The sequence below is a fragment of the Microtus oregoni genome, unplaced genomic scaffold, assembly GCF_018167655.1.
Source record: "Microtus oregoni isolate MIOR12 unplaced genomic scaffold, Mior012 000011F_ref0000422, whole genome shotgun sequence".
Lineage (NCBI taxonomy): Eukaryota > Metazoa > Chordata > Mammalia > Rodentia > Cricetidae > Microtus > Microtus oregoni.
Window position 1 is genome coordinate 28883469 of NW_024543070.1, and position 13426 is coordinate 28896894.

General features: G+C 41.7%; 1 protein-coding gene across 3 annotated transcripts in view; it reads left to right on the forward strand.

Moving 5' to 3' along the window:
- The window catches only part of LOC121453474 (regulation of nuclear pre-mRNA domain-containing protein 1A), a 50727-nt gene extending 39127 nt beyond the window's left edge, over positions 1-11600 (forward strand). Inside the window, exons 7-8 of one of the 3 annotated variants that reach the window (XM_041660281.1) lie at positions 8213-8408; positions 10911-11600. In XM_041660281.1, coding sequence (XP_041516215.1) covers positions 8213-8362 — 150 coding nt within the window. In that variant the 3' untranslated portion in view covers positions 8363-8408; positions 10911-11600. Of the gene's footprint in view, positions 1-8212; positions 9614-10910 lie in introns of those variants that run through there. The other 2 variants (XM_041660280.1, XM_041660279.1) reach the window with 2 other exon arrangements.
- The last annotated feature ends 1826 nt before the right edge of the window (positions 11601-13426 follow it).

Consider the following 13426-nt stretch of genomic DNA (forward strand, 5'->3'; position numbering starts at 1 on the left):
ACATCAGAAGCATATTAACAAATAATTAAGAAGAGGAGATAGGTACTTTTTTTTTTAGAGATTTATTTATTAATTATGTATACAGCATTCTACTTGCATGTGTCCCTGTAGGCCAGAAGAGGGTACCAGATCTTATTACAGATGGTTGTGAGCCATCATGTGGTTGCTGGGAATTGAACTCAGAACCTCTGGAAGAATAGTCAGTGCTCTCAACCTCTGAGCCATCTCTCCAGCCCCCGAGATGTATGCGCATGCCCATTTACTCTCACAGTTAAGTTGCTTAGAGCTACTTCCGAAAACTCACCCAAGATTAACTTGACCCATGGTTAAGATTTGCTATTTACTATGTCAATTAGGGAAAAGCACTGGTTAAATGTAGCTGTTAGCCAGGTGATGTAACTAGGATAGTATTGAGCTGAACTAGTAAATATGGGATACTACATACGCAACGTGAATGAACTGTCCACAGTATAACTAGAGCCAGGAGTCCTGGCCCGGGTACCAGAGGAAGTGCAGTGCCTTAGAGTAGAGCACTAGGAGAGAGGCATGTGTGTCTTCAGGTGCTTGCAGGCCATGGAAAGGGAAAAGTTTGGTGTACTTCCATGGGCAGAACCAGGAGCAGTACTATTAGTGTTGGGTCTTTGGTCTGACATCTAATTCAACCTTAAATAGTCTAATTCCCATGAGATTGACATAGTGCTTCACACATAAGTGTGTTTGCTTCAGTATTGCCTGGTACATTGTTTCAACGTCAGTTAAAAACAAAACAAAACACACTGATCACTAAAAGGCAGCCAAAAGAGACAAAGCAAGTATCAGAACCAGACTTAACATGGGACTTTTAAAAATAATTGGGCCAGGAGTTTAACAAATGATTAATATGCTTAGGGTTCTAATGGGTAAAGCAGACACCATGCCAAATTGAGCAGATAATGTAAGAGAGGTAAAAGTGGCCCAAATAAAAACAAGATAAAAGTTCCCCAATTTTTATCGACAGATGACTAACTCAGTCGATGACAGCCATGGGTAATTGGTGAGCTTGTGAGAGGCCAATGAGGATTTCTTAAACAAATGCGGAGTAGAAAATAAACGGGAACACACAAAATGAAACCCAAATAATAAATACATCAAAGAATGGAGACAGTCTTGTTTTTTGCCTGGAATACCAGAAGAGAAGAGTAGAAGAAATGTGAAGCCACAGTGACTTAACGATTTCCAGATTGACTGGTAGAAACCTAATCCAGGGAAACTAGAATGTCCGGCAAGCTTAAGAGAACAAATTGCAGTTTAAACCTAGACAGATCCTGCTTTATGTAGCACCAGCAAGAAAACCTGGAAAGAAACCAGAGAGGAAATACATGCAACAAAGAAAGGCAGTGGACTTTGCAGAGTTGTTCAGGCAAGGTGTGAAGGGAATCCAGTAATGATGCCTAGTATTCAGGAAAGCTATGGTAAAAAATGTTGAAATACCCACTGACCTGGGGTTTTCTCTCAAAAGACACTTGCGCAAAGAAAGTAGTGAGTTTGCTGTTAGAGGTGATGGAGTATGAGATGAAGTAACAAGGACATGGAAAAATTGGATCCAGTGTTGACGTGAGTGAGATCTGTATGACCGACTCCGAGGGCAGCTTTATGCAGAAATTCCCTCTTGGTGCTTAACTCATGGTATCTGCATGTGGAGGATACAGCAGAAATGTAGTATAGATCATACAAAATTTTTATTCCAAACATGAACCCAGACTCATCTCATCTATCTGGCATCTTTGTTAAAAGCTGTGAAACAAGATTCTGTGGGGCACCCTGTTTAGATGTCATACTGTACGACATTTGAAAATCCCAAGGTAATATGTTATAGTAGCAACAATATAGTATATGTTATAGAAAATGCACTAAGGGAGAGACTAAAAGAGACACAAAAATATTTCAAGTTAACAAATGATGTCAACTCCATTTAGTCATCACTGTGTAGAAGCAGGTCATTTCTGTAAGTTGCATCTTGCTTTTGAAGTCGTCAGTGTTGTACGCTGCCTGTCAACCCCGGGCCACCCTTTTTATTCTTTTTTTTTTCCTGTAAAACTTAATGTCTATGTAGGAGGCAGTGGTGACTGTGCTACTGAAAATAAAAAAGCCACAGGTGTGTAATGACAGGCCTATTGGTCCACGTCACAGTTTTCTCCTTGGCTCTTGAATTGGGAGTCAGGACTTCTAACCCTTTTCAGTGGGCAGTCCTGTAGGTGATTTAGGACTTTTCACTTGGAAAATATTCAGAATACCCATAAAATTAATTCCAGGTCTCGAGAAACAGATTGGCATAGTGGGCAAACATAAGGATTAAACCAATCTGTATAGATTTGTGTTTCCTTTTCTTCAGTTGTCAGGTTTTTTTTAAATAAGCAATCCATTTTTATTCATTTTTTTTTGATGACTCTTCTAAGGGAAATTTTATTTTCAATCCCAGTTTTAATTTCTGAAAGTGGGTAGGCATAAATAAGGTTACATTATAATTAATCTCCATTGTAGTTTGTTTCTTCCCTTTTTTTCTCTCACCATAGTTCTATTTCTCCTTTCCTTTCCTCTCATCTCCTCTAGCCCCTCCCCTCTTCTCTCCTGTCCTATCCTCCCCTTTCCTCCCCTCCCCTCCCCCCCTCCTCTCCTCTTTTTTTCTTAGCTTTCCTCATTTTCTACTTTAACATGTGTACTTGGAGAAAACTTTACTCGGTCAGAGTCAGGCAAGACAGTCGTACTAAACGCTAGTTAGTCCCCAAACTACCAGTTGTTGGTTTTGAGTGAAGATTCTTACTGGTTGTGACTTAGTTTATCATCTGTAACATGTAGTCTCCACCTTAGAGATTAAATGGAGTGTTTAGAATAATGTCTGGTGTTTTTGGTTTGGGCTAGAGTGTGCTCAGTGTTGAATCCCTAACAGAATTTAAGTGATCAGATATCAGTTTAATGATACATGCGCAGAAAAGTACGGAGATGAACTGCCTGGATATTTATATATCTGACCCTTCTGAAATTGTATGGAAATAATATTCCATTTTCTCCATCTTTAAGAAATTTTGTGGACAAAGTCTTTGACGATTGTGCTAGGATGTTACTGTTCTGAAAGAGTAGAGATGCTTATGTTAGTTATTGCCAATCTCGTTGTTATTCTTAAATAACAGTGGAGATAGCAGTTGCAAAGGGAGGAACGGACTGTGTAAGCCTGTTTTCATAGCGTTCTGAAATCTGCTTAAGTTGCTTCCAACAGGTCACAAAACCATCTCACGGGAATCAGCTTTGGGGTTCCTGCTTTGTTGTAGTACCCTTTATAACACAGCAGAAGTGTCCCAAGAAGTGGGTGGGGTTTTAATAGGCAGGTCCTTCTCACTGCTGAGCCTTCTTGGCATCTGGGGGATTCAGTGGAAATTCTCCACTTTTTGTTTTTAGGGTTTTTTTTTTTTTAAGAAAAATGTATTTTATTTAGTTATATCTGAAAACCAGATATTACTAGTTCAGGCCAGCCTCATTTCTGCCTTACTCTTCCCAATCCCGAAACCACACACATGTGCGCTACCACATCTAGTTCTCTTGTGGGTTTTTGTTTATTCTTGTCACATTTGTGTATGAAGAGGGGGGGGCAGAAGTAGGAGCATCTTTAGGAAAAGGTGATTACACGTACAAGTTGAAAAATATTTAAGCCAGCCAGCCAGGCAGTGTTGATGCATGCCTTTAATCCTAGTACTCGGGAGTCAGAGGCAAGCAGAGTTTGAGGCCAGCCTGGTCTACGGAGCAAGTCTCAGGACAACCAAGGCTACACAGAGGAACCCTGTCTGGGAAAAGAAGAGCAAGAAATGTTTTAAATCAGTAAGTTTCAGAACTATGAGACCTAAAATAACATTTTTTTTCCACCTCTTAAAATAGGGTCTCCAGAACTCTGTAGCCCAGGCTGGCCTGGTACTCATTGTATAGACCAGGCTAGTTTTGAATTTTAGGTTGCTTTGCCTGTGGCATCTAAGTGCTGGGATTATAGTGTGTGACCACACCCAGCCTGGGAAGTTTATTCCTCTAGCTCAGTGCTTCTCAGCCTGGGGCTCACCTAAGACCACTGGAAAGCATATTTACATTAAAATTCATAACAATAGGGCTGGAGAGATGGCTCAGCGGTTAAGAGCACTGACTGCTCTTCCAGAGGTCCTAAGTTCAATTCCCAGCAACCACATGGTGGCTCACAACCATCTGTAATGAGGTCTGGTGTCCTCTTCTGGCCTACAGGCAGGATACTGTATAAATAAACAAATAAATCTTTAAAAAAAATTCATAACAATAGCAAAAGTATAGCAATGAGGTAGCAATGAAAATTTTTTTATGGTTGGGAATCACCACAGCAAGGGGAATTGTATTAAAGTGTCCAGCGTTAGGGAGACAGAACTACTGTGAATCTAACTGTTTTGAGCTAATTCAGATGCTACCGCAGAATGTTAATCACACAGCACTTTATGATCTGAAAGTTCAAGGTTCTTTAAGCATCATGGATCTGTAAAACATGCCCTTATTTTCTAAAGAGAACATGGGGACTTGGATGATCAGGTAGAAGATTAGGGTGGCAATGGTTTATCTCAAGTCTCCTGGCTTCATGACTCATTGCTCTGCTTGTTACCATAAGAAAAGCTGACTTGGGAAAACTGCCCTCTCCAGTACAGATGTGGAGTTTGGAAACAATCCAGTACCATTTAGAGTTAGAACAAATGAGCTTTGAAAAGTGAGCACATAGGAAATCCGCTGAGGCTGGAGTAGGCAGTGTTGGTGGCTGTATTGGTCAAGACAGAGTTTATGAGGTTGTCTGGGATATTCCGTATAAAGTAGGCATCGACTGCAGAGATCTAGTTAAGGCCGATCACATCATCTAAGGGACAGGTTTGAGCCCAGGCCTTCAGCATAATAGGATCTTTTAAATCTGAACTTTAACTCAGTGGTAAAGCATGGCAAGATGAAGGCTCCTGCTATCAAAGATGACAGGCTTATCTTAGTGCATAGGTGGAAGGATGGTCAGACACCGAAATAGCTCTATAACATAGAGTTAGTTTCCCCACCTCGTGGGCCTAGCCTGTAACAACAGAGCCATCTTCCAGCCTTAACCCGTTGTTTGAGATGGGATCTCTATAGCTGTGCCAGTTCTGGAACTCTGCATAGACCAAGCTGGCCTCAAACTCAGAGGTCCTGCTGCCTCTGCCTCTTTGCTGGGATTAAAGGTATGTACCACACCTGGTTTATGGTTACGATTTTTAAGGATGGAGGACATGGATTGAACCAGTGGTAGTGAGCTTTGTATGACGCTGGGAACTGAAAAGACTGCAAACTTAAAGGTTGTGGGATGAGACTGGCAAGTGAGGCAGAGATGTGGGCCTTTGTGAGTGAGCAGATTGGCGGGACATCGGAGACCAAGCTTCGGGGTATAGGCTGCCTGAGGAGTCAGTTCTGTTCGTTTTACTGTGGGGATGAAACTCAGACCAGTACACGATTGTTTAGGTCAGAGAACAGTGTGGGACTAAAGATGTAGAGTAATTTAATGGTACATGGCAAAAAAAGCTGATTATACTAGTAGGTAGAGGATTATTTTCAGTTTTGATTAAAGACTTAAATATACGGGTTACAAAACCCCCAGAATGTCAAATACAAAAATGTCAGCTTTACTGTCCATGTTTAGTTCTACCTTTGTTTTCACACACACATCCTATTGAAGCATATGCGCTAGTGTAGTGTTAGGTATTACACTTTAAAATTTTTATTTATTTATTTAGGACTGTGTTCTTTGTCACTCTGGCTGGCCTAGATAGAACTCACTGTGTACATTAGGTTGATCTTGAATTCACAGAGGTCACTTGCTACCTCTTCCTGGGTGCAGGGACTAAAGATTCCACTATACTTGAGTGTAGAATACCAAAGGTGCATATCACCATGGCAGCTATCTAAGGCTGGAGAGATGGCTCAGTGGTTAAGAGCACTGCCTGCTCTTCCAAAGGTCCTGAGTTCAATTCCCAGCAACCACATGGTGGCTCACAACCACCTGAAATGAGATCTGGTGCTCTCTTAATGGCCTGCAGGCATACATGCAGACAGACCACTGTATACTTAATAAATAAATCTTTAAAAAAAAACAAAACTATCCAATCAGTAAAATAAGAAAAGAGTAGAATTTGTAGAGAAAAGGATTCAAGTTGTTTTTCTTTGGTTAAGGTCACACTGGGGGTTGGAGCCTAGGCTACACAGTGAAATTATCTCAGAAACAAGATGTTCTGGTAGTTCATTGTGCCTTTCCCTCTTTCAAATACAATGTTTTACCAGTTACTGATGAGTGAACCCAGGGCTTTGCATGCTAGGCAAGCACTCTACCACTGAGGTACACCCGTTAACCCCCTCCAAAATTGACGTTTAGAAGTATATAGTTAGAAAACTATTCCCCTGCTTCTAACTGTTTTGTGTATACCACTCAGCTTCCATGGTGATATGCACCTTTGGAATTCTAAGACTGTGTCCTTGGCAAGTAAAGAGTTAGCCCTTGGACTGTAGGGCCCTTGAAATGTCTGTTAGTGCAGCTTGGCATCATAATTGGTTGGAAAGGCAAGGATGTTGTTACCTCTGATGTTCGTGGCTAATGTGCCCAGTTCTCTTAGACACTCTCCTACCCCATTTCCTAAGTGCTGTGGGTCATAGTAATCTGACAAACCTTCTGCCCTGCCAGGTAAATTCTACTTCTACAGAGTAGACTTAGAAGTACCAAGACTGCTCCCTGGTTGGTAATATTTTTGGCATCAGAAATGTAGGCAAGTGGCTCACAATTTTGGCTGCTAGCATCATTTGGGAGGCTTTTTACAAAATTCATACGATCTAGACCCCTTTTCAGATATTCTGAGATCTGATGTGTAATGGGGCCAATAGCTTTCTTTTACAAGTCAGGTGGGTTCTTAGAAATCCCAAGGAGAATGGGGTGTGCTGCCAGCACTGAGATACTCTAAAGAGAGGTTCTGCATGCTTACTCTTTTGTTTTCACTGCAGGCCTCTGTTGGCTAAAAGAATGTGGGCATTTCCACATGCTATCCTGGGGAACTTAACTGAGGATATCAAACCTTCATATTTGCCACAGATAGTGATCTCTTCTGCTAAACCAGATTATCTTTCTTTTTTAAAGATTATTTATATGTATACAACATTCTGCCTCGATGTATGCCCGCTTGCCAGAGGAGGGCGCAAGATCTCAATACAGATGGTTGTGAGCCACCATGTGGTTGCTGGGAATTGAACTCAGGACCTCTGGAAGAGCAGCCAGTGCTCTTAACCTCTGAGCCATCTCTCCAGCCCTAAACCAGATTATCTTGATTGACCTCTAGTCTCTCATTCCTTGGGGTACTGGTTGCCAGCCTTTTTAAACCTGTTTTTTTGGTGCCCAGTTTGGTGAGCTGTATAACCCATTTGAAGTTAAATGTTTTAAAATACATAGAAGAAAATGTATACCATTACTTCAAGTTGCATTCAAGTGCGGCTATCAGAATTTCAGAGTGTATAATAATGTATCACTTATTCATAACAGTGGGGGTGTAGTCATGACCTTAATTTTAAAGCAGTAATAAATGGAGATAGTAAGAAAAGATGCTGGCGCTGGGATTGTAGCTCCATTGGTAGAGTGCTTGCCTAGTGTACACAGAGCCTGAGTTCTTCTCCAGCAGCAGCACATAACCTGGATGTGCTGGTGCATGCTGTCATCCCCGCACTCAGGAGGTGGAGACAGCAGGCTCAGACGCGGGTCATCCTCCGCTACACACTGGACCATGGTCAGCTGTGGTTACATGGAACCATCTCAAGTCTACCATCACCAACAGAACTATAATGTATTATGAAGCAGCTGGTTTGTGTTGGAGACAGAGTCCCAGTTTACTGATAATGCTGCAATGGTTTATTGCCAGCAGTCACAGAAAAGGATTTGAAGTTTCAATTTAAGGAAACATAATATTTTGATACAAAGTAGTGTTGTTTCATTATGTTGTTTTCATGCATGGATTTAATACACTTTTATTCAACCCCTCTATTGCCTCTGTAGCCTTTTTGACTAAAACTCACAGTGGAATGTTCTTTTATTTGGCATTAACTGAATAATACACTCTCTGCAGAGATCAGTAGAACCCTAGATTGCTTTTTCATCATGAAAGCTAACAAGAATGGTTTGTCTTTGCAGGAATATAAGCGCAAGTTAGCCAGAGTTTCCCTGGTTCGCAAAGAACTCAGAGCCCGGATCCAGAGCCTGCCAGACTTATCTCGATTGCCCAATGTCACTGGCAGTCATGTGCACCTGCCCTTTGCTGGGGACATCTACAGTGAAGATTGATGACCAGTCTCTTCCAAAGCCAGGACTTTGCCAGACGTGGAGACAGGTTAGGTGAATAGTCCTGCAGAGTTATTTTTGTACGTTTTCAGAGAATGGTACAAGAAATGACAAGGAATTATAAAATGGTTTAAATGTTGGTTTGTTTACTCTTTTATTAGTGAGTTAACATGACTTAGTTAAACCAAGTGATTCTGTGTATTAATGAGCCTAATAGTGCTTATTTTCAAAAGATCTTTTGTAAGTTTTGTTTTTTTAATGTTTTTGAGGCCTTGTGAGAAATTCCATGTTTCTGTTTCTTCATGTATTTTCAATTGTTTTTCTTTATTTTTTTTCAGTATCTAATCACTGTACACTACCTAATTCCTAAGAGAAGAACTGATCAAGAGCTGATGTGAGACTGTATTATGGTATTGTTAGGACTTGATTATAGAAGAGACTAAATGTTTCCACCTCACCTTTACCCTTCTTACCACCCAAATATTGCTTCTCTGTGTCCTCATGCCTTTGAATTTTTTATTTCCTAGAGGTCAGTAACTTAACCCTAGGCATGGGTGTCACATGGAGGGTCAGATTACAGCCTATGGAGCGTTTTTCCATAGCACTGCAGTAACTCCACCCCGAAGGCCAACCCAGGATAAAGGCCTGCTCAGTAGACTCCCTTGATTACACTGTAGAGCTAAGTGCATTCAGTGCTTTGAGGACGATTTAAGTTTTGACGTCCTACCAAGAGTACAGCTGACTGCTTCTGTCAGATCAGTCATCATGTGTCATTGGTCCCTTTAACAGAACACCAGCCGTGGGGAGTAAAGGAAACTTCAGAAAGTGACATGCTTATTCCCTCGTCCATATAATGTAAAATAGCACTTAGCTTAAGTAGCTCAAGAACTCAGTATCCATAATACTCAGTTAAGCAGCCTGAAACATTTTATTTCCTTAAAGTTTTTTAATAACTATATATTTGGGAATTAAGCGATGCTACTACAGGGTAGATCTGGTGAATTTTATACTTGTATGTTTACAGATGTACATATAAAGCCAATGTACCTTTACTCGGTCCTGGTGTGTTAGAGAGGTGCATGCTCTCCAGCTTTCTTTTAAGTTACATTGTGAACCTGCAGGTTTGTATTTGTTAATGACAGGGGACTATTTTTGTCCTTCATTGCTTTGCATTTCTCATTGTAATCAGAGTCAAACTAGTTAGTTAATAGAACACCTTTTAAGTTTCACGGGCCAATTATATCTTGCTACTCTGAATGGCTTCATTGTTTCTTTCTCAGTATTAAGAGATTATAGTTGAAATGAACTACATGTGAAGGATGACAGGTAATTTATCTTCAATAGTCAGTAGGTTGGGAAACAGTGCTTTTAACAATCTGACCTCTCTCCGAGCAGTTCTCTGTATAGCATCATGCATCCCCTGCCTGTCCTAGCTTCCAGTGCTTTAGACAGCTTTGGGGAGTTAGGACACATTTCCTTATACTATAGCAGGGTCCCTGTGCACACCACAGACATACTTAACCTGTACTGTGGCTGAGGAGTGGCTCATGGCACATCCTGAGTAGCATTTGTCTGTCACAGGAAGGGGTTTGTGTGTGGCAGCCAGCCTCTCCCCTGACAGTAGGGTGTCTGCCAGTGCTGCTGTCTTTTCCCTAGGTGTAGGGATGGAAGAAAAGATTCAGCAAAGGAGGGTGGACAGATGCACATTCACACCCTGGTTATGCCTGTTTTGAAAGTATGCCAAATAAGTTAGTTTTTGTTGTTCTTGATGTTTTTGGAAGCAGAAGTTTTGTGTGTTAACTTATTTTCAGTATCTTGAACTTATTTATGATTTGCTGACATGGTGATTTATCCATCTAAAGTAGATACTTTTTTCCATTTAAAACTAATTTATAAACGGTGTACTCTTGGGAAGATACAAAATCTTTTAGAAGTTTGCTGAAATATTTTCACCATGAAGACAGACTTAGATACTCTTTTGATGCCAGTATCTGATCTAAATATTTATGATAAAATGTATTATTTTTTTAAAGAGCTTGATGAGATCTGTGATAAATGCTAGTACTTAAAACCTGGGTCCCATAAACCACAGTTGTTAGTTAGCTCACTAACTGAACACAAACTGTACAATATGTTCTAGAAGTAAGTTTTCCAGCCTTAACAGTAGTTAACATGGTAAGCCTTAGGAGATAGTCTAAGCTGGGTGTGGTGGTGCACGCCTTTAATCTCAGTACTTGCAAGGTAGAAGTAGGATCTCTGTGAGTTTAAGGCCAGCCTGTTTGTTCTACAGAGTTCTATGTAGTGAGATTCGTGCCATTAGTTTCATGGTGAGACCCTGCCTTAAAAGAAAAAGGAAGGAAGGAAGACAGACAGACAGACAAACAGGTTTAGGTGAGGGTATAAAATACCGAACTCTAAATCATGCACATTTTCTCTACCATGCATCTGAGGTGTGAGAGCAACCTGGCCTGGCCCTCAGGGCAAAGTGAGTCACATTTGCAGCAAGGCCCTATGCTGTGAATGGACACCCTCCTCTTTTCTCCACAAACAGTGCAGAGAGCTGTCTGCAGTGGCAGTTTGAACAGATTCCTGGTGCCTCTCTGCTCCTGCAACACTACAGTAAGTAAAAGAACCACAGGGGGAGCTGGGAGCCTGGAAAGGAGCTCTGCGCCAGCCTTCCCTGAGGAAAGCCACCCTGCAGGTGTGTGATAGTGCTCCACAGCATTCTGAATCAGGGCTTCTCTTTAAGAAATTCCTTAGAATCAACAAAAGCTAGGATGATCCAGCCATCATGATTTTCAGAGTTCAAAGGATGTGGTTGGTCCACTGTCACTGTCACGTGAGCAGTGTCACGGTGTGTTCATGGACTGTCTGAGAAGTCTGGAGAGGACAGGACAGTGACTGGGAGGCAGGAGGCCTTCCTGAATTCCCATTCTATTCTGATGGACAGGATGTGAAGTAACACAAAACCCTACTTTACCAACTGCTAGGAGTTACTCCTAAAGATGAGCCGTGCTTCCCAGGTGTGCTCTACAAAGTTGCTAACAGCGTGGACTCGGCTCTCCTGTACAGAAAGGGAACATGTGTCACTTAATGGATTTGGTTATACAGAGCTTTTGTTGCCATCTACAGTCAGTCTGAGGTGACAGGAGCACATGGGAAAAGGATTCTCCCTGTCTTTTACAAACCCTTTAGCTGTATCTGATGACAGTATAAGATATTAATAAAGTTTTATGTTCTTTTTGAAGAGTTTTTGTGCGTGTGATTTCTTTTCTTTTCCTTTTTTTGGTGAATCCAGTTGATTGCATAAAGGACAGAAAGGCATGGGACTAAAGGGAGGGAGTTGGCAAAGTCCTGGCAGTGTCAGTGAAGCAGAAACTACAAAAAGGGGTCTCTGTACTTGGTCAGTAGTCCAGACTTGTAGGACTATCAGTATTACTGTCATTTGTTAAGTTGCAGATGGCTGAGCGCCAAATTCTTATCTCAAATATTTAAGCAGGGCTGGGGAAATAGCTCAGTGGGTAGGAGCCCTTGCAGTAAGTAAACATGAGGACCTAAGTTTGGTTTCCCAGCACCTGAATAAAAAGCTGGGCATGGTTACAAGTTCCAGTCCTGGGGGTGGAGACAGGCAGATTCCAGGAGCTCCCTGGCCAGCTAGGATAGCTAGAATAGCGTCAGGTTTAGTGAGAGACCCTATCTGAAGGTACAGAGAGCAGCAGAGAAAGAAACCCAATGTCCTGTTCTAGCCTCAGCTTGGGCACATGTACCATGCATACACACACACAAATTATGGGTAATGATGAAGTACAAGTTTGCAATTCATCACATAGTTGGCTCCTTGGAGGCAGAGAAGAGCCACTGTTACATGCCAGCACTAGTACAGTGCTTTCAAGTGGACAACCAGTCAATACCCGAAGCTTCCTGGAGTATAGGCTTCCTGTGACATCCTGAATTAATTTTTGTGGTTCTAGTGATCACAATCAGGGCCCCTGTATGCTAGGTGTGTGCTGTAGTGGTAGCTAAACCACTCGTTTTCATGCTTTGGATTTAATGTAAAATTGGAAATACTAGAAATCCGTTTGGGCAAGAGTTTTGATAAGCCTCAGCTGTGGCTGGGAAAGTGGTTCAATTGTAGAAGGCTTGTAAATAAGACTACGGCCCTGGTTAGATCTCTGACATAACACACACACCACTCACACACAACTTAGTTGAAGTTACTAGAAAAGGTCAAACTATCCTGATTTTTGCACTCTGGAAAATACGGTCCTCTGGCTAGTGCCTTTCCCCCCATTCTTACATGGCACTTGGCCACTTCATATGAATTCATGTGCTTCCTGTTTGCATTACTCTAGTAGAATGTAGGTTTTATAAGCTACAGAATCCATAGCCACATGTTCTGCCCCAAAATACCATGCCAGAGGCTGCAAAGAGACAGGCCCGGTGTGCATGTGAGGGACCCCAAGGGTCTTCATGACAACTCTGCACCTTCCCAGTTCTCCTTCACATTTTCTTCTTCTTCTTCTTCTTCTTCTTCTTCTTCTTCTTCTTCTTCTTCTTCTTCTTCTTCATCATCATCATAATAATAATATCTAACCTGCAGTTCACCGAACCAGCTCTACCTTGCCTTGTTCTTTTTCCCTTTGGTTTGGTTTTGTTAGTTTGCTAGGCTTTCTCACAGACACCTAAGCTGGCCTGGGGGTGGGGTCTCGCTGCCTCAGGCTGCTCAGTGCTCACATTGATTTGGACTGCCCTTGATTGCACTTCTTAACCTGCTCATTCTGTTTCCAGCGGAGCTGTCTTGTCTCTTCTCTTCATTGTTCCCTTGTCTATTCAGTGTTCCTTCTTCTGGCTTCTCTGTTTAATATTAATTGCTGCTTGCTCTGTTTATTTCCCATCAATCCCCACCTTTAAATCTTAGATTCCATGAGACTGTCCGCGTTCCTTTACTCCCCAGGTTAGAAAAGCTGAAAATCACCTTTAAAAATTTATTTGCCAGGTGGAGGTGGCACATACCTTTAATCCCAGCACTTGGGAGGCAGAAGTAGGCAGATCTCTGTGAGTCTGAGG